The following is a 27,958-nucleotide window of genomic DNA, read 5'->3' on the forward strand; positions in this document are numbered from 1 at the left end:
TGTGTGAAGTTATATGTTTTTACTTTAAAGTGATAAATTATATTGATTTCCTCAGGACAAGTGCAGCTGACATCAGATTAATCGCTTACATGTAAACTGCAGTATATTGTATTTTCAAACTAATATAACATAATTCATCTACATAAATATGATGCAATATTATTCGTATAAAAAATGTAAAAAGCTACCTTTATATATAATAAAAAAGGTAAATAGAATCACACTAAAACATTTCTAAAATATGTCTTAAAAGAAAAAAAATGTAAATCAAGACGATCACTTAAGCGCTGACAGTAATTTCACAAGATCCTTCCACCATTGCTAATTCTCTTGAATTAAATGCAACGACTAACTCTTTTACTCCAACCTTACGCGGAAGGAACTCAATGGTTGTCATAAACGTCTGTTTGCTTTCTACAATGCTGAAATACGAAATTATTATTCAATTAACCTCAGTTACCAGACCATATGATTTTTTGAAAATATATTTTATGAAATATGCCTTCAGCATGTTCAGCTTAAACATTTGTTAAAGAAGATAATATACGAATGTCTAAAACAAATGGGTTCTGTTACCGGAATTATAGAATATTTTATCCTTATGTTGATTAAAACTGTTCGTCACAAAGGGCACCTTCCAGCGGTTGCCGTTATGGGTGCTTTCTTTGATTGTTTTTCGTTTATTTGTTGTAGTAAAAAACAGGCGGTTGCTGTTAAATAATATCAAATTTTATCAGAACGAAGTTTTTTTTATAATTTACTTTATGGTTTGCGCTTGCATATTGTTGAAGGCCGAATTATAAACTGGTACCGAATTTGCTAACGTCTTTGTCCTTTGGTATTAGATGGGTGGTTGTCACATAATCATACCACATATCATTATTGTTAGATAGGTTATCAGTATAAACATGATAAATGTATGATACGGATTTCAGTCTAAATGACACTTATTTCTTAGCATTCTTCAATTTTTATCATGAGCAAAAGTTTAAAAATTAACAATTAATTTTTGAGAACATTCAAATTAACCTGAAACGGCCACTTAAATATCATCAAATGGCCTAAAGTGACCAGCCAAACCCGTCTAAGCCAAACTTGTAACTTGATGGTACCGCTTTTACAGGTGACTTTAGTTGTAATTTGAGTATAAATCTCTTAGGTCTAACACGTTGCATCGTCTCTAACCAATCATTGACTATAACTATGGTTTTAACAACTGCAGATGGCTGTAACGTCATATTTACATGTACAAATCCAACTTGAAATGTAATGCACTTCATAAATCATACCTTTGTTTTAGTACACTAGGTTCCTGTAGCCCTGGCCCTTCCACCGTTAACGTACAGTATGTCAGAGTACATGGTAATGGATTTGTAAAGGAAATATTTGCTTTGATTAGTTGTCCAATCTTCCCAGTAGATGGTGCCTGGTGGACAACAGGTTTTCAAATTAAAAAATGATCATTTGACATAATTAGATAGTTAAGCATGGTACTTTGTACTTGACGTATAAATTATTTCCAAACCATGAAGGGTACATAACACATAAGGGAGTTGATTCTTCAAAACTCAGCTGAACGTTTTAATCATAGTACATATGCAATATCAAAATAAGTGTTTGTCAAACTGCTATATATTCTAATAAAAATATTCCTTTAAATTGTGCAGTTATAATAAATAGTAAAACGCTTTACAACAGACTTCGCATGTGTCTTATAAATAAAACGCATCAAATACATTAATTTCTTCTAAAAAAAACTTGTTATAAAAGAAAATAAATGCCAGTGGAATGATTGGCATTAGTACGACCTGATTAACAATGCGCAATAATTAATGTACTGTCTCGTGATCACAATTTATATGGCTTCATAACATGTTAAAAATTTCAGGTACTGACAGGAGCTTAAACATTACAGAAATGGAAATAGAGTCAAAGAAAACTGACACAAAGACAGTTTCATATTAAATATCTTATGAATATGCAATGAATAATTTAATGAACAACTTGTATACCTTGATTAAAATGTCAGGTTTGAGTAAACGAAATGTGTCTTGATGGACGTATGTATGTTTGGTCTCCAAAACTCTACACATGCATGACATTTTCATATGACACTGTTCTACTAGTTGAGGGAGGTACTCATTAAATGTCACCTTCACACTGATCACTTTCTCTATGTACAAAACATTTTATCTATAATTAGGTTTACATATGCAACAAAAGTATTTCATGGCTTTTATATATCTCCTAGAGGTTTTGGTTAAATTAGAATACATAAATGCATGCAACAAAGACTGAGAAAACAATAAACGTCAAAGTGATAGGCATGATCAACGCTAATATTATTGGAATTTATGAAAAACAAAACGAAACACAGAAAAAAAAGTATGAAAATTCAAACCAAATAAAACAAAAACAACAGACGATGTACAAGTATTTTATGTATTAAGAATCTGAATTCATGTATATTGCAAAATAGCCAAATGTATCGCCCTTTCTGATTAAACTAAACATTCTCATTGGCATAGAATAAACAAAACAATGGTAATTGATATTTACAGACCGATTAACTGGTTACATTTAATTCATAATTAATATTAAATGCACATTTTAAAGTTTTTGATGGATATTTATAAACGTCATCGAAATCGAGAAATTTTGCAATGCAGAGATAGTTCAATTGAATTCCAAACATTGATTATACAATAAGTTTTGTTTCAAAGAGTTGCAAAGAGAAATACTATCACAAGAAGTTCATGGATAATTACATATAAGGAAATGGCATACCATGCGGAAAAGAGTAAGACAAATACAGTTAACTTATCAAAGAGTTACATACATATAGGAAACTATATGAAAACATAATGCCTGAAAAATTGTTGACAAACAAGTCTACTTGTAACATACCAGATACCAGACAAGCCTAAAGATAAATAAATACTTGCCTGATGTTGCCTGAACGTTTTCTGCGTTAAGCTCTACAGTCTTGATTTTATTTGCTGGAACACCGGTATAGTGTATGCTGCTCGTGCTGATACAACCGGAGATAGTGCGTTCTTCTTTACTTGTATTCTTTATTTTCAATAAGATTTCAAAATCATTTCCAAAAGGAACTGTATCTTTGTCAACCAGCTCAAATTCTACGTCCTGTGTGTATAATTTCAATCTAAAAGTCAACTTTTGTAGGTTTCTTAAATTTTCGGCTGAACAGGGTTTTTCATTTTTCTCAAAGAATTTAAAGCAATATTTTCATATAAAACCTAATACGCGATTAAACCAGGTTCAATCCACCATTTGAAAATGTCTGTACCAAGTCAGGAATATGACAATTGTTGTCCATTCGTTTCATCATGCATTTTGTTTTGTCCATTTGATTGAGGACTTTCAGTTTTGAAATTTCCTCGGAGTTCAGTATATTTGTGATTTTACTGTTTTCTTTACGTCTATGTCAAATCGTGGCATTATTTGTATGGAAATTGGTGCGTACAATGAAGATGTTTAACCTGTTGAGACTACTAGTCACACTTCATTCGCAATTATTGTGATCCTTATTTTCATTTATCTCGTGTGTTCACATGTATACGATTATTGAAAGATATTTTTAATGGCATATTGTCATACTAGTAATACCCTTAAATGATTATAGATTAGACCAAGAACATATGTTATTGATACGGGAATGTATTTTAGTTTGAGGGAATAAAATTGAAAATTTATGGAATGAAAATCGTACATAGGGGCATAAATATCATTAACCATCCTCAACCAATAAGAAGAAACACAAATATATATTCTTGTTCGCGTTTATGATATTTGGACTGAACCATCTCATTAGCATAAAATAAAAAAAAAACAATGGTAATCAATTGAGTGTAAGTGATTGATATAAAAAGGAGACGGTAATTCTAGATCTTTAACATATAATAATGAACATTTACCGATGTTTTGCCTTCATCATACAGTCCTTTCTTTGTTGAGTTCTGATTTGCCTGCAAAACAGCTGATCTTTCTTCGTTAGATCCTATAGTTATGAAAGAAGATTATTGTAGTACTAATATGATGATGAAGTGTTTGACGACCTTGACTGTCTATACAGCACTCGCACGTTCGGTTGTATTACTACGCCTATAACATTCCAATTTACAGCACTAATAGTAACATCTTTATAACATTTTCTATTACAATGTCGTACAAACTAAACAAAAAGAATGTTTGCTTTGTGGTTTTAATGCATTTTAAAAGCCAGATTGATCCATGAAAGCGCTATTTTTAACGGAAGGAATGACGCCAACCAAATTCAAACTTGATCTGTGTTTTGTGGTAATATGCATTCTGTATTAATTTCATACCAATTGGTTGAGGCAAACTAAAGTAAGAGAATGGAAACTTATTTTTGGAGGTACGCCCAGACGGACGTACAGACAGAAGGGTAACCCTTATCATTACCCCTCTGCTGCGGCAATGGGAATACAAATATAAAATGTGTGAATGTAAACATAACTTAGACAAACATGACATAGTTATCATTATTCACAAATTCACCAGACAAACGACCACGCCTACATGTACTAATCAGCACACATATATACATGTAGGCAATACATTTGTGTGTTTACCTTCTTCGTATTTGTACATTCGAGTTACGTCTTCTCTTTGTATGTCATAACAGAAATGCTCGATGGAACCTGATTGTCCTTTTGGTAGTTTGGTACTGATTCGCATTCCAACACTTAAAAGAAAAATCCATCAAATAATCAAATAAATATCAACAACAAAGTTACCCAAATCAATCTAAAATCTATTTGAATTCAATAATATAAACTGTCATAACTTTTGACTCTGCTTCATAATTACTTTTGTATTTAATGATTTATTTTTATTTTCTGTAGTTCAGAAATTAAAATTAGAGAAAAATCAGTCATAGTTATTCGCATAAATGGTTTACAAATGCTCATTAAACTTATCGGAAACGTTCGAATAGGTTATAATTATAAAGAATACAAAAGTTCGACAACATATTGCCTTACAAATTCTATTTGAAATTTCAGTTTTAAAAGACTAATAATACTTAAAATAATGATCTCACAAATTAGCTGTTCAAATATTTAATATCTTTTCGTTTGATAATACGTACTAACCTACGTCTTTCCACACCAACATTATGGGTTTCATCAACTTCATTTAATTCCCAATTGACCCGATCGGCATTAACTTCAGCAAAAATAAACGGTGTATCATATGGCATGTTTACCTCTCCCCGTCTGATAGCCTCTAAAGACGCAGGACCACAACAATATACACCTACAATTATTGCACAATATACTTGTGAAATAGACAGTAAATTGTTGTACGGGATACTCATCCAATAGCAATAACAACAGTTAAACTCAGTTGGTAAAAGATTGACATTGTTGCATTGTTGATTACATGTAAACAACTTCAAGATTGGCGCAGTAGAAAATGGAGCCAATCCTGCTGTTCATGTTTGTTCGTTTGTATAAAATAGATAAGCCTTTAAAGAAATGCTTAGAAGCTAACAGAACGTGAGTAAATCTATAGTTAACACAAGGTCTGGCAATACGTCATTGGAATGATATTGCAATACACATTCTGAGGTCACGCAGGTTCATGCAACACTCGTTAATAGCAATACACAATCGTAGGCCGTCAGTGGGCATTGCTTCAAAGCGATATTTGTATAGTATAAAGATAAAAATGTTGGCCTGTAAATATATAAGACACCCTATTGCAGGATAAAAACCAACACTCACAGAACTTATCATTGTTCTTATGAAAATAAGAATGTGTCAGTGTGTATGTCATGTGCACGCAGTAAGATTATGATTAACTTATGTAAGTATATACTATACTTAAAATACTTTCCATAATTACGTGAAATTTTTCGGATAAACATGTCTTTTAACAAAAGAAAATAAACCTTACCGTCACTGGCTTCTTGTGGTGTGGCATCTATTGCCTGCCACCCACCGTATCCAGACGGTAGATCTGGTCTAGCCATCCATACATCATTCCACACGTGGAAATTCCTGTAAGATATTCAAACGCATAATTAATAAAGCATTAAGTTCTTCCAAGTACAACCGCTGGCAAGTATATCAATGTTGAATGATATCCACACCTATCATTGATTTATTGTTGTATATATTAAGTAAACGTCCAGTGGCAAACAATGTGCAGGGCGAGAACGTGTCAACACATGTAACACAACACATGGTTATTTGGAATAGTAGTTTATTAAAGACCAGTGTCCATAACGGACGGTCTCCCCCTCATACAGTAAAATACATAAGTATATATACAGAATATAAACAGTGTCAAGGTTTCTATTAATTTGATCATTATAGTTTTAATTCTAAAGAAACAGGGATGAATATCTATTAAGTTGACTCTAATTGACATGTTTTGACCAACCTGGAAATTGATGTTTGAAGAATACACGTATGTCCAGTGTTTTTACTAATTGCTATTGCAAACTGTCACCACCCGGTCTGCATGTAAACATATTATATGCAACGTAGCAGTCAATTGAACAACCTTTTACAAGGTCATGATTTTCTTAATGGATATTCCCCTGTATTTATTTTTTTCAATTTAATAAACATTTTGAGAATATATAATCATCAATATAAATATAACTATATATATTTATATATTTTTTAAGCCCATCATATTGTCACATTTACTATAGTTCAGCTGTTGTCGTTAGTTCATGTCCGTCATAGTTCAGCGGTTGTCGTTAGTTCATGTTCGTCGTAGTTGAGCAGTTGTCGTTAGTTCATCATGTCCGTCATAGTTCAGCGGTTGTCGTTAGTTCATGTCCGTTATAGTTCAGCGGCTGTCGTTAGTTCATGTCCGTCATATTTTAGCGGTTGTCGTTAGTTCATGTCCGTCATAGTTCAGCGGTTGTCGTTAGTTCATGTCCGTCATAGTTCTGCGGTTTTCGTTAATTAAGCTCATGTCCGTCATATGTGTTGGATTTATTTGTTAATTGTTTTGTCAATAATTAGGACGTTAGTTTTCTCAATTGCTTTGTTTTGTATTTTTCATGCCGGGGCTACTTATAGCCGACCACACAGTACTAGTATATATGTTTTTCATCATTGTTGAAGGCCGTACAGTTGCCTATAGTTGCTTACATATGTTTTAACTATTTTGGATGTTTCTCTCGTTGGAAATCATATCACATCTCCTTATCTTTTTATAATCCGAGTTAAATATCACTGTTTGCTGTTTTACTTTTCTTACCATACTGAATCGCTGTTCAACTCTTCGATTGGTTCTCCTGATTCTGACCAAAAACTATCAATTGAAATCGATCCATCACAATCATGAGCAGATGCAAAGTTTGTTACACTTCTGGCAGGAATTCCAAGAGCTCTACAAACTTAATAATAAATGAAATACATGCTAAAATGCTTGTTTTGAAATTTTAATTTTTCGAGGTTTTTTTTTCAATATCTGTGTACCACAAAAGATTGATTTTAGATTCATCAGTTATAATCTTATTTTAATATGGATGAATTAAATGTACTAGTCTTAAATGGGATTTATTATAAACAAATCGTTATGAAAATTAATGAAATTTATAAGATATTTGATTTATTTTTTCAAGATATTTCATGAATTTTATACTAAAAATGGAAATGGGGAATGTGTCAGAGACAACAACCCCCGAAGGCCACCGATGTGTTTCAATACAGCGAGAAACTCCGGCCCGCACCCGGAGGCGTACTTCAGCTAGCCCCTTAACAAAAATGTATTCTAGTTCAGGGAAAATGGACGTCATACTAAACTCCGAATTATAAAAAAGCAACTTAAATTAAATATCATACAAGACTAACACAGACCAGAGGATCCCGACTTGGGACAGGCAAAATTCGGCGGAGTTAAGCATGTTTTTTGAGATCTCAACCTTCCCCCTATACCTTTTGTCAATGTAGATCAGAATAATACACAGCAATACGTACAGTAAAGCTCAGTTTAAAAGAAATCCGAGTCAGATGTCAGAATAGGTAACAATAGAAACTAAACAAAATGAGAATGATACATAAATTAACAAAGGACTACTATCAGATACTGACATGCCATCTCTACATAATATATAGTAACTTCGTGTATATCCCTTCTTAATAAGTCAGTTTAATGGTTTTGTTAGCTTTTTAGGTGAATGCCGACATGTTTGTACTTTGTAAAGAATATTATCATAAAAGATTGGATTTGAAACACCTGAACGTATATGATTTATATTTACGAATTATGTCCTTATACCGATGACATAATTAAGTAAAATGTTTAAACTAGTTAGTGATATCGAAAACTCTGGTGAAATAATTTTTCCGGAATGCATCAATTGCTTTCGCTTACTTTTTTTACGTTGTTACATACACGAGCGAATCGTACAAGTTGAGATATAAAAACACTATAGGATGGTGACAAGGGAACGTCATGGACAATTACATGTAACAATAGGAAATCAAAAGTTATCTCTGTTATCATAAATTTGGTAATAAGCTTCCCGTTAAGGATAGAAATATTATAACTGAAGGAACTTCCTAAGCAAAATAAAATAAAAGGTTCGGGTGGTTGTTTTCGAGATATTAACCATTGAACATTTGGCGGGGGGAAATTCTCTCTAACTTTTTCGTACATTGAACATTCGCATCCTTTTTCATTTAAAGAATATGTATGAAAAAATAACAAAAATTCTATAAACTTATAATAAAATTATGATAAGAAAAGTAGATCTTAGTGGAAAACAAATTTTGATTGCAGTTCATGAAAAAACCCAGAGGATTCCGAATAGCTGGTAAAAAATCATAAACAATAGGACTGAACACTCTAAAGTTTGTACACAGGTAGAGAGCAGAAAACGGTTTGAATGGTTAACTCTGGTGACGGTTATTTTCTGATATACAATGACATCTTATTTGAAATTTTGTCGATAAACTGGACAGGGTAAAACTTTTCTCATGGCAAGTATTTCTTTATTTGAAACAAATATAAATTCTTCACAAATTTTTGAAATCCATCAAAGTAAGCCTCTTCTTAAAAGAACATTTTGTATCCACAGTTACCCACTGTCCACACAGCAGGGGACGCATATGTCTTTTTCAATATACTTACGTGTTGTTAACACTCCTGAGAATACCCAACATTGACCAAAGCGTACAGGTTGTTTCGTCTTGAAATATTCGTTTAAAATAGCCACACTTCCAACCCAGTCTGATGGAGATTTCCCTCCATGATAGCTACCAGACCAATTACCAACTAAAACTCCTTTATCATCTTGCGAGTTGGTCTAAAATTCATGTCATAATACGTATTGAATGCATCAAAAATGTTTACTTGAGACCATACAAATATTTTTGAGTGAAGAATTAAAATAAGCGCTTCGTGTGCGGGGATTTGTTTTTGTTAACAATTAGGTGTATATATCAGAGCTTAGGTGGTCATTGTTATTCAAAACCTGTCACAGTTGGGGCAATCAAACTCACTTCAATATTTAAAACTCTAACTACAAAATGTACAGTGACCTTTTTAAAATGTCGTTTCTGACTTATTATAACTGATTCGAATTAGTTGACGTAGATTTTACAGTTTAAACGTTTAAACAAAACACTATTATTTTTTTCGAGGCAATTGACATTTACAAAATTTATTAAACCTTTCTTTAATTTAATGTCATCTACATGTTATTTTACATATGGAAAAGGGTAACCGTGTTTCTTTCTATAACTTGTTTCTGTTTCAATCATTAATCAAGGTGTTGGTTGCTTTAATAAAAATGATAGGTCCTGTTGAAGCCAACTATATAGTTCCGGTTTTGCTGATGGTAAAGGCTGTATGTTGAATTGACCTGTAGTTGTAACATCTATTTCCTTCCGTCTCCGGCGATCATACTGCATTTTATTAATATTTACCGAACAGAAAGAAACATATCTAACATATACACACTGTTTAAAGTGAGATTATGTTATTTTCATAGAAGTAACGTAACGTCAGTAACGTGAGAAGAAGCGGTATACCAATAACTACACTAGACCTATTAAAAGTGCACAAAATACATTTACACAATAGAAATACAGGGATTCGGAAACAAGAAGAATAACTTATATAAACCATCTCCCTTAACCTATTAGAAGTATTAAATGTAAAATGCATTCTAAATTGAGATTGAACATACATGTGTATATGTATTAATCATTTAAATTGTAATAGTCTCTGGTAGACGACGGCCGTAAATACAATCGTGTATAAAAAAATTAAAATAAGATGTTGCATGATTGCGAATCGCACAACTCTCCAGTACAAGAGAGCAAATGACAAAGACATTACCAACTATGGTCACTATACGGCCTTCAATAATGAGAATAACCATTACTGCATAGTCCGTGATATTACAAATGTAAAACAATTCAAACGAGAAAACTAACGGTCTGATGAAAGAACTAAATAATGACCGAAAGAAAAATATGATAAACAATAACAAACGACAACCACTGAATTAATGGCCTTTAACTAGGGACGACAGGCACATACAGAATGTGGCGGGGTTAAACCTGGGACGTGGTTTAACATTTCAACCTAATAAAAACTGTAATAATCAGTTGAAAAGGACTTAACTTATCAGACTGACACAAGGGAGAAATGCATCTGACAAAAACATTGAGTATATGGTTATATATGTACAAATGCGTGATAGTCCGAACTCTTAGTTATCTATGTAGCGTGTGTTTAATAAGTTATGTTGCTAGGGTTCTCTATTGACACATTATACAAATGTATACGGTTACATTTTCTTATTTATATATAGTAGCAGATAAACATTTTTTTTTAAATCTTTAAAATTATAACAGCAACATAACTTACAATTGCTGACAATTTTCTGGCAACTTTAACTGGATCTCCTCTTACGGTCCATGCTAACTTGTTCCGATCCAGTAGGCACATGGCACAGTCAAGGATGTTTTCCTCAAACTACAATGTGAGGGCAATTTATACAAATCAAAATAGTATAATATAAATCAAAGTTGTAGATTATTATGTCTTTTCGTGTCAATTTCTAACTGAGATCATCCCTAGTTTTTGGTGGGGTTTGTGTTGCTTATTCTTTTGTTTTCTATGTTGTGTCATGTGTACTATTGTTTGTCTGTTTGTCATTTTCATTTTTAGCAATGCCGTTGTCAGTTTATTTTCGATTTAAGAGTTTGACTGTCCCTCTGGTATCTTTCTATTTTGCAGATATTTACTTAGCAGATATTTAAACTTTAAATGGAAAGATATTGAAGTTTCAAATTTTATCAAGGTCCGCATTGTTCTGTTAAGTCTATTTGTTCTGTTAAGTCTATAAAAAGAATGACTAATTGGATACATTTTCATTCAATTATGTTCCTTGAAAGTTCGAAGTACAAAATAAAGTTATGATTATATTTAGATACGTAAAGCATCGTTAAATTTCAAAAACTTATCAGCTAACCATGTAAAAAAATCAATATAAAAATCCTTCAATTTTAAACATGATGGAAAACAAAGAAAAGTTAACTTTGACTTATGAAAAATATCACGCATTTCCCGCCAAAACTGAAAATAGTGTAGCTGCTACAACCAAAAGGGTGCAACGTTGATTAATTGATTGACTGGTCGTTGTCTGCTTAACAGTATGTGATACTAATCTGTAAATATTCCATTCACACTATACAAGTCTACAATATATTAACAGTGAATAGGTAGGTCGACAACGGGGTTAAAGGGCTTGAAATATAGACTGTAATTTGAAACAGACTACATGTTTATAGGGAAAACAACTTTTGCTTTGAAACAGACAACAATAAACAGACACACATACGTGTCTAGACTACTGAAAAAGAAATTATTTATAATTGGTGTTTTCTGCAGAGGTCCACTATTTCCTGTTTATTGTGTTGTTAGATGTTTACTTGCACTTATCATTAACTCTTCCGTTACATGAATCGATCTTTATTCTAGGGTTAATTTAACCGTATAATGAAATTTAAAAATCAATCAGTCAACTGAAAGAAAGTACATGTTAAATGTTTTGCCTTATGATATATTTTTTTTGCATAAATAAAGAATTATAATAAATGTTTTGTTTAATTTCTTTGAAGAATTTTCTTATATATTCTATTGTTTTATATTAATTTTACCTGGCCAAAGTTCCATTTTTTGCCATTGATTTGTTTTCTATTTCCAGTATATATTTTCCCTGTGTCGTTCAAAATATACTCGTCCAACAACTGTTTGTCAGGTTGGTATACTTGATCATCTTGAAAATTAATCAATGTTCAAAGTTAAGTATACCATTGCTACATGAGTAAGCGTTCAAAATACAGAATAGATTAATGCTTGCATTTCTTTTCCAAATGATCTGGGTGTTTTGATATCACAAATAGTAGTCATGTCTTGGACTGTTAGAAGGGATTTGACAATGGTGATTGGAGTATTTATTAGTCTGCAGCTAATAAAAGTTGAGTAAAAAGCTCCATTTCGGAGCACATGAGATCACCCCCAGTTTTTTGACGGGGGTTCGTGTTGTTTAGTCTTAAGTTTTCTATGTTGTGTCTTATGTATTATTATTTGAATGTCTGTTTGTTTGTCTTTCTTTTTTTTTGCCATGACGTTGTCAGTTTTTTTTCGATCTATAAGTTTGACTGTTCCTCGGTTTATATCTTTCGCCCCTCAATTTACATACTAGTACCTATAAATTAGTTATATTTACGTATGTATTTATTTGTTTTTTGGTGGTCCGTATATTTGCTGGGTATATAATTTTTTTACTGGCAACAGTATAAGATTGTTATAATTACAAGTTGCAATTTGAACATTAGCAATTCTCTAGTTATGGTATCCTACCTTTGCACCATGGATTAAACAGGATATAAATTTCTTGATCATGGTTATACTCGAATATAACTTTCTTATTGTCAGCCTTTTGTATAGTTTCTACTTGGAGTTGCCAGATTCCAACGTAACAAGTAGGAGGCGTGTTTATCCTAACTGTAAGTTCTTTGTCCTCGTTTTTCATTATCCATGCTCCCCATTCTTTTTCCTCGTCTTTGTCGGACAGGATGAGTGTAACTCGAGTACCTTTTGGCGGCGATGGATCATCTCCTGTACGGTTATTTGTAGTGGTAAAAAATAAGCAATGCATAAAAGAATCCAACAATATAGTACATACCCTTTAACCGACAATAGACACTGGAAATATAATAGGGAAAACAGATAATCAACTGTGTCCGATGGCAAAGTTAACTGAATTTTAAACTACAGACAAAAATCTGATATACACTATACCATAGCAACAATAGTGGTTATGAATGACAATCGGGAACACTCTACAGTGTAACTATTGTATTTGTAGTGGTTGTAGCCGGTACTTATTATAAATAATATAGTGTTCTTTGCGATATTGCGATCAATTTTGTCCCAAGTTGCCGACTATATTCCTGATGTTGGTTTAGCAAAATTTGTAAAGTACAGACCTTCTCATATATAGTCATGTATCAGTCGTTTTCGTTGTATGTGAGTAGAGGGAAACAGGGGTTGAAGGGAAGAGCAATGTCTTAACAAAAACATAAATAAAGAAATCTTTAATTACAGCAACATATAGAGGAAAACGATTATTTTAAAAAAAAAATAGTTTTTTTTATACTTAATTCATTAGAATCAAATATCTCTTCTGAAGCAGTTTTTCACGAAATTCAGAATTAAACAAAGTATATTTAAGAAACTAGTTTTTCTTTCCCCCAATAGAATAATCAATTTTTTGTGTTTTATAACAGCAAACAACTTTGCTACATATTCAAACGTTTATTCTTATTTATATTAGAAAGGACATACGAGGGTAACCGTGTGGATGGTGGTTTACATAATAGAAAATGAATGGCAAAATATAAAGAATAGAAAAAGGGAAAAGAATAGATGATAATGAGGTGATAAGATATTAAGTATAAAGATTAAAGAAAAGTTGTATAAAAATAAAGAATTACAAAAATAAATGATCCCCATTCAGACTCTTATATATACGTTAATGAAACGACTTTCAATATTTTATAGCTGACTATGCGGTATGGGCTTTGCTCATTATTGAAGGCCGTACGGTGACCTATAGTTGTTGATTTATGTGTCATTTTGGCCTATTGTGAAGAGTTGTTTCATTGGCAATCATACCACATTTTCTTTTTTATATTCAACATAAATCCGCGTCTACACACTGTATCAAGCATGGGGAAGCTCTTCATACCCCTACGACTATAAACTTCTGATATACTTCAACCCCTTAACTTTAAGCTTTAATTAAAAACAATTAAAGTTGAGAAATGCATATGGACAAGTGACGGATTTTAAGTATTGCTTTTTCTTTTCTTAAATTCGGTCTAACCATATTCAACGTGAATTCTATTAAATGAAAAACTTATAATAGATAGCCGAGTTTATTTTGATGTAGTTTGTACACTTGATATTTGCAAATATTTACTTTTTGTCTAGGTCAAAATTGTCAAGTATTTAAAAAATTTTAATATCATTTATCCTTCGTGTACCTGTAAACTTTGGTATAAGACATGTTTGTTTTTAAACTTTTTAAACCTTTTTTATAACCTCTTCTTTAATTTGTAAATGTTTTGATAAATGCCTTATTCGTAAATAAATTTCTGTTTTACTATATCTTAATGTACATGTAACTAACTCGAAATGACGGAAACCTTACACCGCTGAACTAATACATACAATTTTTCAACACATACCTAGATGAGAAGGAGGCCTTCTGATTTCGATTTTGTTGGTCAAACGCTAAGAAACAAACATTTCAGGTATTAAATACTTTGACATTTACTATACGTATGCGTAAATGGATTGGTTCATTATTGAAGACCAAACAGTCTTAAAATTGATGACATTCTCTGATGTCTCTGCTGAGCAAGTCTCATTGACAAACTTTTACTTTTTTTTTCTTATTTCATAAAGTTCAATAGTAGGATTCAACCATGCTAGAAGGTGAGAACTTTCATTTTGAGGCCTTTTATAGCTGACTATGCGGTATGGGTTTTGCTCATTGTTGAAGGCCGTACGTCAATCTATATTGTTAGTTTCTTTGTATTTTTTTTTCTCTTGTGGAGAGTTGTCTCATTGGTAATCATACCACATATTCCCGTTAATATTTTGAAAGTATTGGAGAAAAAAAGCATTTGTGACGATTGAGAAGTCTAGCATGGCGCAAACATACTCTTAACACAGATGTCGAATATTAAATCCATTCTGAATGGACGCGTCTCCTTGAAGAAAAATCTGTAACTGCTCGAGATATATCATTAGTTACATGATTAAAAGCATTTGAACAATAAATACAGGCATATCAAAATATTACTTAAATTACCTGCCAGAAAAACTAATTGAAGATCATCTTTCTTTGGATCATACTTTTTGTTAAATGCAATAGTAATATCAAATGTTTGTCCACGTCTCACAACCAAATCTCTTGCAGTTTCGCTGATATGATATTCGTCAGTCACGTGATTTTTGCTGTTGTTAAAGACGTTAAAATCTATGTCCTCGACCTGAAGGTCTTGGTTGACTGGGGGTTGTTGAACTGAAACAAATAATATCAAACGAAATTATTAAATAAAAAGTTGGTGTTCTTTTGATGTTGGGTTGCTGTTTAACCGCCATGTACCGCATATCTATTTTTATAGACATAAAAACGACAACAAAAAGGGTCTATGTGATAATGTGGAAATCAATAAGTTAAAGAAAATTGATAAAAAAAATCAAAGCTCAATTTTTACTAATCATCAACTTTATGACAAAAGTTTCAAGTTGAACAAACATACTGAACTCAAGGTTAAATTTAAAAAAAAAATGGAAGTCCTTAAAACCAGTCACATTCTTGACTTGAAAAATCAGTGACTTTTACCTGGCTTAAAACATAAATACCAAAGTACAATTTAGTTCAATAATATCAAAATTATCTACCAAGTAAACTATAATCAATTTCAAGTAATGGTGGCTTTACCATGGCTTAAAAAATTACTGTGCATTTTTTTGCTGTGTTACATATTATTTTTCGTTCCTTTTTGTACATCAATAAGGCCGTTAGTTTTACCGTTTGAATTGTTTAACATTTGTCATTTTGAGGCCGTTTGAAGATGACTATGCGGTATGAGCTTTGCTCATTGTTGAAAGCCGTATAGTGACCTACAGTTGTTATTTTCTGTGTCATTTGGTCTCTTGTGAAAAGTTATCTCATTTGCAATCATACCACATCTTCCTTTTTAAAGAAAAATAACCTGACACTTTTTTTTATATAAAAATATAGTTTTATTTCAAACAATATTTTGTTTAATCAACACATTAAAAGAATAATTTAGGATGGAGCTACATACATTGTGTAACTAAATGTACCTCTCGGACGATTTGCCTCTGTCGAATGGTCCTTGTCAGTTATAAAATTTAAAGTACATCGTTTGGAGTAAATTGCAATGAACATACCAATAGAAGGTTGCCAGAACCATAGATGTAATACCCATAGATAAAGTTCAACAGAAATCCCCCGCTGATCGCTATTGTTAGATAAAGAGAAGCCTATAGAATCTTATTGTCTTTGATGTTATATGTGTGTTGTCGCCAATCAGTTTGACTTGATTGGATTTCTTATCGGATAGCGCTAGTCGACCCGTCATACATTTTATTATTATTGTAGTAAATTAGAGTTACCTCCCTTACACTTAAAACTAACTTCCTGACGAGAAAGCGTGTAAAATTTTGTGTTCAATGGTACAAAACAGGGGAAAATCGGACAAGATTTACAGTTTCTACAGCCAAAAAATGAAAAGCCTTTGGAAAATGAATGCTTCTGGTGAGTAACTTTAACTTAAAAGACGGAACTGTTCCTGTAAGTTCCTGAAAAAGGGAACGACATACATCTATTCAGCATAAACAGACGGTTCTATTGATATATTCCAACATAGCGTCGAATCGCGTCGAAAAACAATATATTTATTTTTTTCCACATGAATTATGTGATAAACTTAGTTTTTCACTGTGATATAATGCAATTTAGGTATACTTTTATTCCAAATAGCTCCAACATATAGTGATTTACATGTACATATTATTATTAAAAGCAATGCCATATGATTAAGAAAAAGAAAACACATCATAATAATAGTATGAATGTGCAGCTGAAATAAATGTGTAGTTACAACAAACATGTACGGTCGGTCAGAATGTCTAAATATGAGATTTATTTAACTTTGTCTTGGTCAGTTGTCAAGTAGCTGTTTTAAATTAACAATTTTAACTCTTGGAGCATGTTCCTTCTAATACTCTGTATGCACACATTTATGTAAGACACATGCAAACACATTTTAATTTAATTTTCAGGTTCAACACTTCATCAGGAGATTTTGAGACATTTTTGTCGCTTGTGTGGGAATAAGCAGGCCGTAGCAAGTAAATACCCTGTTTCAAAATTCAACTTAGGAAATGATGTTAAAAAAGCACTAGATATTGACTTCTCATTTGATATTTCATATATACATCCACCATTTATATGCGATTGTTGTCGTTTAAAGTTCTCAAGGTGGAGGAAGAAAAAAAAATTGAAATTAAAAGCAAGCATAAATATTAATGTTTTTGAGTTTAAAGAACATGACAACACTTCCTGTTTAATATGTGAAGATCTTGTTGACAGCGCAGTGATCGATAGTGACTTTTTAGATTGTTGCAAAGATTTTGGTTATGCAGTGACCGAAAATCAAAATGATTTTCTAATTTTTAAAATTGCTGTTTCTACAGAAAAATTTAGTGAACGAATTTACATTAACAAAAAGGACAGAAATTGGCAAATTTTTATTCATGATCTAGATAAATTCAAAAGCAAGCACTTTGAAAATATACCGGGAAAATATTCCTTGAAAGGATTATTGAAACTGTTAACAGAATTAAGAATTTGTGAGGGTAACAGAGGATTTGACGAACTATGTCGAGTCAGGTCAGAGACCAATCCAGCAGTATTTCTTGCGCAGGATGGACAAACTGTTTCTGCTTATGAAGAAGTTAGTTTTAACCATGTTAAGACAGTCCGTCACAGCAACTGCTAACGTCAGAGGGACGTTGTGAAGAGTGTACAAACTTTAGAAAAGTATTGTATGTAATGCTTAAACGTCATGAAAAAAAAAATAGAAATTGACCCCACAACTTTAAATTCAAAAATTAGAAACGATTATTTAACAAGTGACCAAAAAGGGGATAAACTATCAACTTTGAAAGAACAAAATAATCAGCTGAAAAGAAAATTAACTGATCTTGAAACAAAATTATCTGAAGTATTATCCAGTCAAGGTGAACATTTAAATGAAAATTTAGATTCCTCTTTCAGACAAATCATTTTAGAACATGAAGATAGTTTAAATTGTCTACCAGATAGTTCTCTGCAAAAACTTCTTTGGACTCAACAACTAAAATATGTTAAGAAAACAGACAAGCGTGAAATGAGATGGCATCCAACCATAATAAAGTGGTGTATAGCCATTCATAGTAAGTCATCAAAAGCATATGATCTTATGCGAAAATTAGGTTTTTTAAATTTGCCACATGAAAGTACTTTAAGGGATTATACCCATTTTACAACAGCAACATCAGGATGGAATTTAAAGATTGTTGACAGAATTAAAGATGACATAAGATTTGAAAAACTAGAATAATTCCAAAAGAATGTGATCCTTCTTTTTGATGAAATTAAAATTAAAGATGGACTTGTCTACTCGACAGAGACTGGTGAACTCATTGGATTTCTCGACTTGGGAGATGTGAATAACGAAATTGAAAAACTTGTAAATATTTGTAGAAGAGGTGATGATTAAGATGATGAGTTGCAGCCTTTAGCAACTCACATCATAGCTTTTATGGTACGTGGGATTTTTTTGAACTTGCATCAAGTTTTTGGTCACTTTCCATGCACTGGTTTCAACAGTCATCAACTATATTGAAGTGTTTGGTCAGCTATTGGAATTTTAGAAGGTGCTGGATTTCATGTCCGTGCTTTGGTTTGTGATGGAGCGACTCCTAATAGAAAATTTTACCGAATTCATGGTGTGCAGCAGGATAGCTTGACATTTTATTCGATGAATAGATACCGATCTGGAAGCAGAATATATTTTATATGGGTATTACATCTATGCCAGAACGAAATAATGATGATAATGTGTCAGTCATTCTGTTGATTGTTTGTTTATTTTACCGATTGTAAAACAGCGTTGACTATCGTATGTTCGGTGAATATAAACATTGCGTATAATTTTTATGGTCAAATGTTTACAAGTATTTTTTATACAAGCTTTAGAAACATCGGATAGAAAAGCAGAAGGTATTCGACCTGTTCTAAAGTTTCTCAAGGAGAACAAGTGTATCATATTTTCCCGGCAAAGTACTTCATTTCCCCCTGCAAATGTTCATTTGTTTAATTTTCTGTATCTAACTTATTAGGACATTAATTAATCCGCATTAGTGAAACGCGGACACAGAAGAATAAACTTGATAACACATATGTTTATATTACCAGGAGACAGCAAACAGAAAAAACCATGTAAAGATGAACAAGTTCACACAAGTTATCGCTATACAGACAACTGCTGATTAAGCATCACGAATTGAAGAAAATAAAGCAGTGGTTAATTCGGTGCTCAGGAAGGTTAAGAGTTCCTGGTCTACCCGTCGTTTGATGATGGTAAAAAAAATTAATGCTATAAATATATTTAGTGCTGTACACATTTCGGATAAGTTCACTTATACTAACTCTTTAATGAATGAAATTTACTATGCTTGCATTTAGCTATCGATTACAATACTTTTACATTTAAAACGTGAATTTTAACACTTTTACATGTTTCCAGACATAACAGATATTTTTGAACAGAATTTAAGGAAAAAATTGACATTAAAACACTTTTAAAATGTATATTGAAGGAGTTATAAATATTCATATCACCTTTAAACACTAAATAACTATATTTATCAAGAAAAATATATGATTTAAATTGTGCATTTGATTTGAATTTGTCTCAGCAGGGTTGAACTAAATTCAAATTTGTATTGCGTATTTAAAAGTAAAAGAAAAAATCTTATGGTTTATTTGGTTGCTAGGTAATTGTGCATTACGAAATACATGATAAATACCTACTTAGGAGGTAACATTAAATGACAAGTTTTCTAAAGATTCACATAATGATTACTTAATTGCGAAACATTCAGCCGGTTTACACGTACGCAAACAGGTTGTATTCAATTTAAAAGTCTTTTTTTATATACTTCATGACAACTTCGGGCAAAGATCAGGGGCCAATTTCACAAAACATCGTAAGTCTAAGATATCACTTACGTCAAGTCTTAAGTCAAAAACCAATTTCACAAAAGAACTTACGTCAAAACTTACGACCAACTTTGATCGTAAACTTAAGAGTGCCTCTATCCACACTTAAGTGTCTAAGAAATACTTAAGACCACTCTTACGATTATCTTAAGTATTTATAAAATGATTGCAGCGTTGCCAATTTTTTTCTTTATACGCCACTTACGTAGAAAAGGCACATGTAGAGACTGTACGACCCCAATAGATATGTATACAGATGCCGAGATAATAAACCGCTACCGTTTTCCAATTCAAGGGCCAACGCATACACATATTAGCACTTTAATGTATATCAAGAAAATAAATCTACAATTTTGCATCATATATATTGTGGATTTTATAATGAAGATTAAACAGTAAACATGCTTGGAAGAGAGACGCATAGTGGTCACTCAATGTCCAGTGGCTAATATGTCACGAAATTCAGGATTAACGTAATTATACGATAAAATAACGGTTCCATAGTAGAGCCTAACTCCGGTGTATGGACACATTACCAGGTGACAATGAATATTACCCAGGGAGAGGAGGTGATTCACAAGCTATTTAACGAGCACCAGCATATGGCATAGTATGAAGCAGGGATGGGGTAATCGTAATCTGTAATCATAATTGATTGTAATTGATTACATTTTTTCAAGTAATCGACAGTAATCTGTAATCGACCATATTTTCTATTACATGTAATCGTAATTTAATCGATTACAGCAAAAAGTATGATGTTATCATCGATTACTTTCGATTACATTTCGATTACTTTAGTAAAATAGTTTGATAAAATAAAACCTATAATTTAAATGAATATAGAAAAATGCATATATTCATCAGTTTATAGTATTGATGAAATAAAGTGTATCATTATTACTTGAGAGTTTATCATATACCTTAGATCTCCATTTGGATTAACCAGATCTTTTTACTATATTTCCAGCTTTTGAAATAAGCGATTTCAATGTTTGTAAATACTTCTAGACCTTTTATATAATACACAAAAATGTTCAAAATAAGAAAATAAATTCCAAATAGGAAAATACATGTAGTCCGCATTTAAGTTATGTACTACATTGAAGTAGTAAGCGTAATTGTAATATAATTCCTTAAAGCTTGATTTTCAATTATAGTTCCAATTTATCTTAGAATAGATAACCATTGATTCGTCCTAATGGTATGACATTAAAATAAGGAAATAATACAAAATTCACTTGATTTGGAAAGTTTGAATAAGTAAGAAAATCAATAAAATCATATCCATATATACTCGACATATGCAACATACTACCATTTCATCAACAGACCACAGCTCTTGTGGGGCATTTGCATCATGGCTTAATCTACTTTCAACACTAACAATTTGAACCAAAAGGGTTCTCCTTGTTTAGTGAAGTAGGAGTTTTAGCTAATTTTTTAGGGCTTCATAGCTAGTTTAGAATGAAATACAGCAATCGAAGTGTTGTTATACTTTTATAAAATTGAGAATGGAAATGGGGAATGTGTCAAAGAGACAACAACCCAACCATAGAACAGACAACAGCAGAAAGTCACCAATAGGTCTTCAATGCAGCGTGAAACTCCCGCAACCGGGGGGTATCCTCAGCTGGCCCTAAACAAATATATAAACTAGTTCAGTGATAATGGACGTCATACTAAACTCCAAATTATACACAAGAAACTAAAATCAAAACTCCTACCAGACTAACAAAGTCCAGAGGCACGTGACTTGGGACAGGCGCAAAAATGGTCAGGTTTTTACTCATAATCGTTATTTTTTCATATTTCCCTTCTTATATTCATAAGACGAAGTACCTGTGCGCTAACCCTGAGGAGATACTATCATAGGACTCATAATAGCTGCCTAAAATAAGTGTTTTTGCTTACCTCTAACAATTTTACTAATTTTCATTGATAGTTTTGTATTTTAATGTCTATAACCTACTCAGTATTCAAACAAAGTGCACCATGCCAAGAAATCCTCGCTAAAAACTCCGGTGGACCTCCTACAGCACCCATTAGTAGATACAGATTTAATTTCATTCGACAAATTAATTTATGACCTGCATGCACGTGTCTCTTAGAACACGACAATGTACCAAATGGTCAATATTTATCATCCGTGTCATTTGCTCTATGGGATATTTGCAAACTTTCAACGGAGGCAATTTCATGGCATGGGAGAAACAAAGAAAACCATTCACATTTATTCTAACTTTTCTTTTTAAATATTTAGAGTTCACAAGATACAAATATTCCGTTTGGAACACATCCTTTTATCCCTTGAATGAGACTTTCCAATTTAATATAATTGCTTTCTAATCGATTAATCTATGTACAGAACGGGCAACTCTCTTTATTCAAAAATAAAATCTACACTGCCGTTAATTACACATGCTGTTGTCTGCTTGGAGTCCCCGCCTTAACATAAGAAATTGCCCAACTCCAAAATACTATATTCCTGCATTACATGATTTGTACCACGTTGGACCAACATTTATAGAATAAATACCAAATATAGAAAGTTGACCTACAATTCAAAACATAAAGTCCGAAGGCACATAAAGAAAAAAGAAGATTTATTTTTGGCTAAGGGTGCCGGTTGTACCTCTCTGCGTTTGAAATAAACATGAATATTTGCCATTTTACCTTTTCTGTTTTATAAATCCTAACCCTAAGCTTTCTATTATTTGCCAAGAAATCCTCGCTCATAACTGTGGTGGACCTTCTACGGCACCAATTAATAGATGAAGATTTGACCTGCATACATGTACGTGTCGCTTATGCAATCAGGGGCGTTTCCAGGATATTTGAAAAAGGGGGCGTAGAATACAATCTGAAAAAATTTTGGACCTTTTTTTGGCTAAAAAAATAAAATAATTGTGAAGTGCACTAATGTAACGGTTCCTGACTTGGAGTATGTAATTTAATAGTTAAAGTATCAGGGTTGATGCCGAATTCTCTCGATTAATTGTCTACGGTACATTAAAATGAGTGAGTGGATCCAACCAGCAGAAAACCAATAACGAGAAATTCCAAATTCTAGGGTATAAGGCGTTACTTTACATTTCAATAGTCATAGGCCAGGATTTTAAGAACGGGAGGCATAATTCCAGTTGCCCTTGTATAGGGTCCACGGGGAAGGTCAGAAGCTCCTGGATTTCAACAATTTGGCATCAAATCATAAAGTATTATAACAGCCTCCATGATAGACAAATTTGTGAAAATAGTCTGCCTTCGGATCATTCAAATTATGTATTGATTAACATGTGGATATCAAATCTTTGGTAGAAGTTTTAAATTTTAGTTAAAAAGTTATATGAAATGTGCATGACAAATGAAAAATAAATCTTGATCGATAGCTTTTTCTGAACTAATACCCGTTTTGTTAAGATATACCTTTTCACAGTTTTGGTCTTTTTAGGGGAAAATGTCGTTTGTGCTGTATTTAAACCCCTTCATGAAATTTGTTTTGCATGCACACGTATAAAAATTGCGGTTTTTATCCAACGCAATCATAGGTTTAAAACATTGTTTTCAATTTAGTAGATATAAAAAGATGTGGTATGAGTGCCGCAATGAGACAACTCTCCATCCCCCGGGTAGATGTAGAATGGCCATTGGGGAAATGTCACACAAAACAACCATTTCATATATAGATTTACTTACCGTTTTGGTTGTTTAAAAAGGTGTCCCAGTCACCCATCGGATAGGGGAATCAGTATAAAATGAAATCAGAGTATGTGTTTAATTAATGAATATGATAAATTGCCATATTCAATACAATATAAGCTAATGACGATAGTTTTTTTTTTTTTTTGGCAAAAAGGGGGGGGGGGGGCGTACGACCATTACGCCCTTACTTGGACCCGCCCCTGTGCAATGTAACAAATGATCAACATTAGTTAATTCAACGGCCGAAGCAATTTCCTTGCATGTATAAATACATAAATAAGTAATTGCACTTTTTCACTAGAATGAAGGGTAGACCATTTTTTCTCCTAATTTTGCCATACTGTTACATGGGCAATGTTTTTGTCTTGGATACTCAGGATTTTGCCCGAACTTTCCCCTAATCACAGAAATGTTGGATGTAACTGTGCCAGAGAGTACAAGAAGCTCACTCTCTGAATAGTGTGGCTTTCTTTTTGTTATTTCCATCAGATCTACGTGGAAAGTATTCCGTTCCGTTTTGTTTACATAGGGAGATACCGCTGCGCATGCTTTGATGAAACGAAAGTACGTTGCTAAGGTATTTATATTTTAAGAGTGATCGTAAGATAAGACTTAAGATTTAATCGTAAGAGTGGTCCTAAGTGTAGGATTAAAACTTACGATATGCTTTGTGAAATTGTCTTAGGATTGCACTTAGGAAAGTCTTAAGTATAAAACTTAAGACTTAAACTTACGATGTTTTGTGAAATTGATTCCAGACTTTGATGGCAAAAATATGCAAGTGAGAATGCATTAAATCAATATCAGAATAATCAAAATAAACTTTATCATTTTGCAGGCTTTGGTTTACTGAAAATATATTTGGTGTAGAATGCACTGCAAACAACTGACTAAGGGAAATAAATCAACGGTATATAATGGCGTGCATACATGTTTCATACATGTATCATACATGTGCCTAAAATGCCTCTGTTTATAAGGCAAGATCAAACACGTTTTCCAAAATTTTACCGCCAAAGCCTTACGAAGGTTCATTAAATAAACTGCAAGTTGTCAATTGTTATCTTTTTATTTTGTGTTGTTTATGAAATTGTGTATATATCTGATCAAATATGTGACACTATAATAAAATAAATCATTATTATTTATTATTATTATTATTATTATTATTATTATTATTATTTTATTATCCGAGGTTGTTTAAATGTATATAGAATGGGAAGCAACGTTGCAAATATTATTCAATTGTAAACAGGTATGTTGATATTACCGGGAGACGATACCTAGGGGACAAAAATACAACACCATGGTCAAACTATGTATATTATATTCAGACATACGACATAAAATGTTTAAAAGTCTGAGCTGGCTTTACAAATGATTGCAAAATTAACATAGAACTACTAACCTCGGGTAGATGTCTTCTTTCTCTAGAGCAAAACCAAACCATTTTCAAAAATGTCTTTGAGTTTATTAAAAGTTCGGAAAGATTTCAAATGGTCTAGGTAGCAAACCATGATCGCACACACATCATCATCTAAGAAAACTTCTTCTCCCTTTTTTTGTCCCTTTTTTTTTGTGTTTCTGTTTTCTAAATAATCATTTATTTATTTATATATATATATATATATATATATATATTTTTCTGTATTATTATTATTTTCTTTTTCTTCAATTTTCCGTCTTTCGATCCATATTTATATATATATATACCAAATAGATATACCATTCTATACATGCAGCTCATACATATATTTTTGTATTATATTGCTATAAATGTTAAATGGAGAAGACTTCATAAGTCTGTTTGACTTGTGTCTTATCCAATTTGTACTTAAACAAATAGAATATGTTTAAACTAAGAAAAACCCCGAAAAGACGGAACAAGTCCACAAAAGTTAACACTAAACAGACAACTGGTGATTAAGCAACACGAATCCAACAAAAATAAAATACGTATAACCACTGAATACAAAATATAATTCCACTAATGGGTCCAAATAAAATAACCTAATCTCAGACTAATACATTTTTGACCCACCGTAAAGGTATATAAAAGTCGATTTTTTTTACTTTGTCGAGACGAGACAAAAAGCTTGTAAAATTTGTGATGACATATATCGAAAGTTACCAACGAGAAAATAGTGTTATGTAAGTAAACTTCACTACCAATTCATTTAAAGAGTTTTGCAGTTACCGGGTAAATGATGGTCAAGTCTGTATTACCGGATACACGATGGTCAAGTATACAGTTTCCATGTAAACAGTGGTCTGCAGTTACAGGCTAAACTATGGTAAAGTCTGGATTTACCGGGTAAACGATGGTCAAGTCTTTAGTTACTGAGTAAACGATGGTCAAGTCTGTAATAACCGGGTAAACAATGGTCAAGTCTGCCGTTACCTGGGTAAACAGTAGTCAAGTCTGCAGTTACCAGGTAAACAATGGTCAAGTATGTAATTACCGGGTAAACGATGGTCAAGTCTGTAGTTACCGGGTAAACAATTATAATCAAGTCTGTAGTTATCTGGTAAACGATAATCAAGTCTGTAGTTATCGGGTAAACGATTGCCAAGTCTGCCGTTACCAGGTAAACAATAGTCAAGTCTGCAGTTACCAGGTGAACAATGTTCAAGTCTGTAATTACCGGGTAGACGATGATCAAAGCTGACATTGTTAAATGTACACGTGGTATAATGCATATCATTTATAAAAAAAAACCAAGAGTTATGAAATTCAAAAGAAAACATAATGAAATGCAAATTTCCATTTAAATATGTTTGTTACGAATCTTTTATTCCCAATATTAACATTTAAACAAATAGTATATAAAAAAGAAGATGTGGTATGAATGCCAATGAAACAACTATCCACAATAGACCAAAATGACACAGACATTAACAACTATAGGTCACCGAACGGCCTTCAACAATGAGCAAAGCCCATACCGCATAGTCAGTATAAAAGGCCCCGATAAGACAATGTAAAACAATTCAAACGAGAAAACTAACGGCCTTATTTATGTAAAAAAATTAACGAAAAACAAATATGTAACACATAAACAAACGACAACCACTGAATTATAGGCTCCTGACTTGGGACAGGCACATACATAAATAATGTGGCGTTGTTAAACATGCTAGCGGGATCCCAACCCTCCCCTAACCTGGGACAGTGGTATAACAGTACAACATAAAAACGAACTATCAAACTCAGTTGAAAAAGGCTTTACTTATCAGATGGACAAAAATACAAGTGGACGTGGCCGGGTACTTATACATCCCGACACAAAACGACACAATGAACAGATCTGAGAGTACTCGCAGTTATCTGACAGCTAGTTCAAAGCCACTAACAACTAATAAAAAAATCATTCATGTAAGACTAAACTATCAATCCGTACCATGTCAAAACATGGAATTTTTTTTTATTAACCAACAATGCATATGTCTGTGCATACAGAACGTCCATGTTTATGTATCCGATTTTTTTAAATCAATGTATAAATGTGAGAAACTTTAGATAAGTACTATTCCACTTCAGACGAACCCATGTACAAAAACATATTAAAACACAAACAATAGTGGAAAAAACAAAAAATAAAAAAGTAATATAAAGCTTTACTAAGGAAAAAAACACGATTACCTGTTGGTGGTACCACTGGTCTTCTACCATGACTGGTAATAGATGTTCCTGGTTCACTGTTTGGTTGTCTATATCTATTTCCACGGCGATAAACAACTTCAGAAAATGTTCGAAATGGTGAAGTGGTAGGTGTTCTAGAATGCCTGTAATATGGTGTTCTGTATCCAGTTGTGCTTCTATTAATATACATTCTCCTCATCTTGTTAATG

The 27,958-nt window shown here is 32.5% G+C and overlaps 1 protein-coding gene across 1 annotated transcript; it reads right to left on the reverse strand.

Moving 5' to 3' along the window:
• Positions 1 to 27,951, reverse strand: LOC143080102 (hemocyte protein-glutamine gamma-glutamyltransferase-like). Its single transcript, XM_076255786.1, has 15 exons — positions 27,750 to 27,951; positions 15,413 to 15,625; positions 12,892 to 13,149; positions 12,186 to 12,304; positions 10,891 to 10,998; positions 9,145 to 9,319; positions 7,267 to 7,405; positions 5,944 to 6,047; positions 5,139 to 5,301; positions 4,617 to 4,729; positions 3,939 to 4,021; positions 2,946 to 3,147; positions 2,013 to 2,173; positions 1,290 to 1,426; positions 1 to 422 (listed from the first exon to the last, which is right to left on the reverse strand). The coding sequence occupies exons 1-15, from the start codon at positions 27,946 to 27,948 to the stop codon at positions 281 to 283; spliced, it is 2,316 nt and encodes a 771-aa protein (XP_076111901.1). The 5' UTR covers positions 27,949 to 27,951; the 3' UTR covers positions 1 to 280.
• Between the last annotated feature and the right edge of the window lie 7 nt (positions 27,952 to 27,958).

This window comes from Mytilus galloprovincialis, chromosome 6 (genome assembly GCF_965363235.1).
Source record: "Mytilus galloprovincialis chromosome 6, xbMytGall1.hap1.1, whole genome shotgun sequence".
In the NCBI taxonomy this organism is placed as follows: domain Eukaryota; kingdom Metazoa; phylum Mollusca; class Bivalvia; order Mytilida; family Mytilidae; genus Mytilus; species Mytilus galloprovincialis.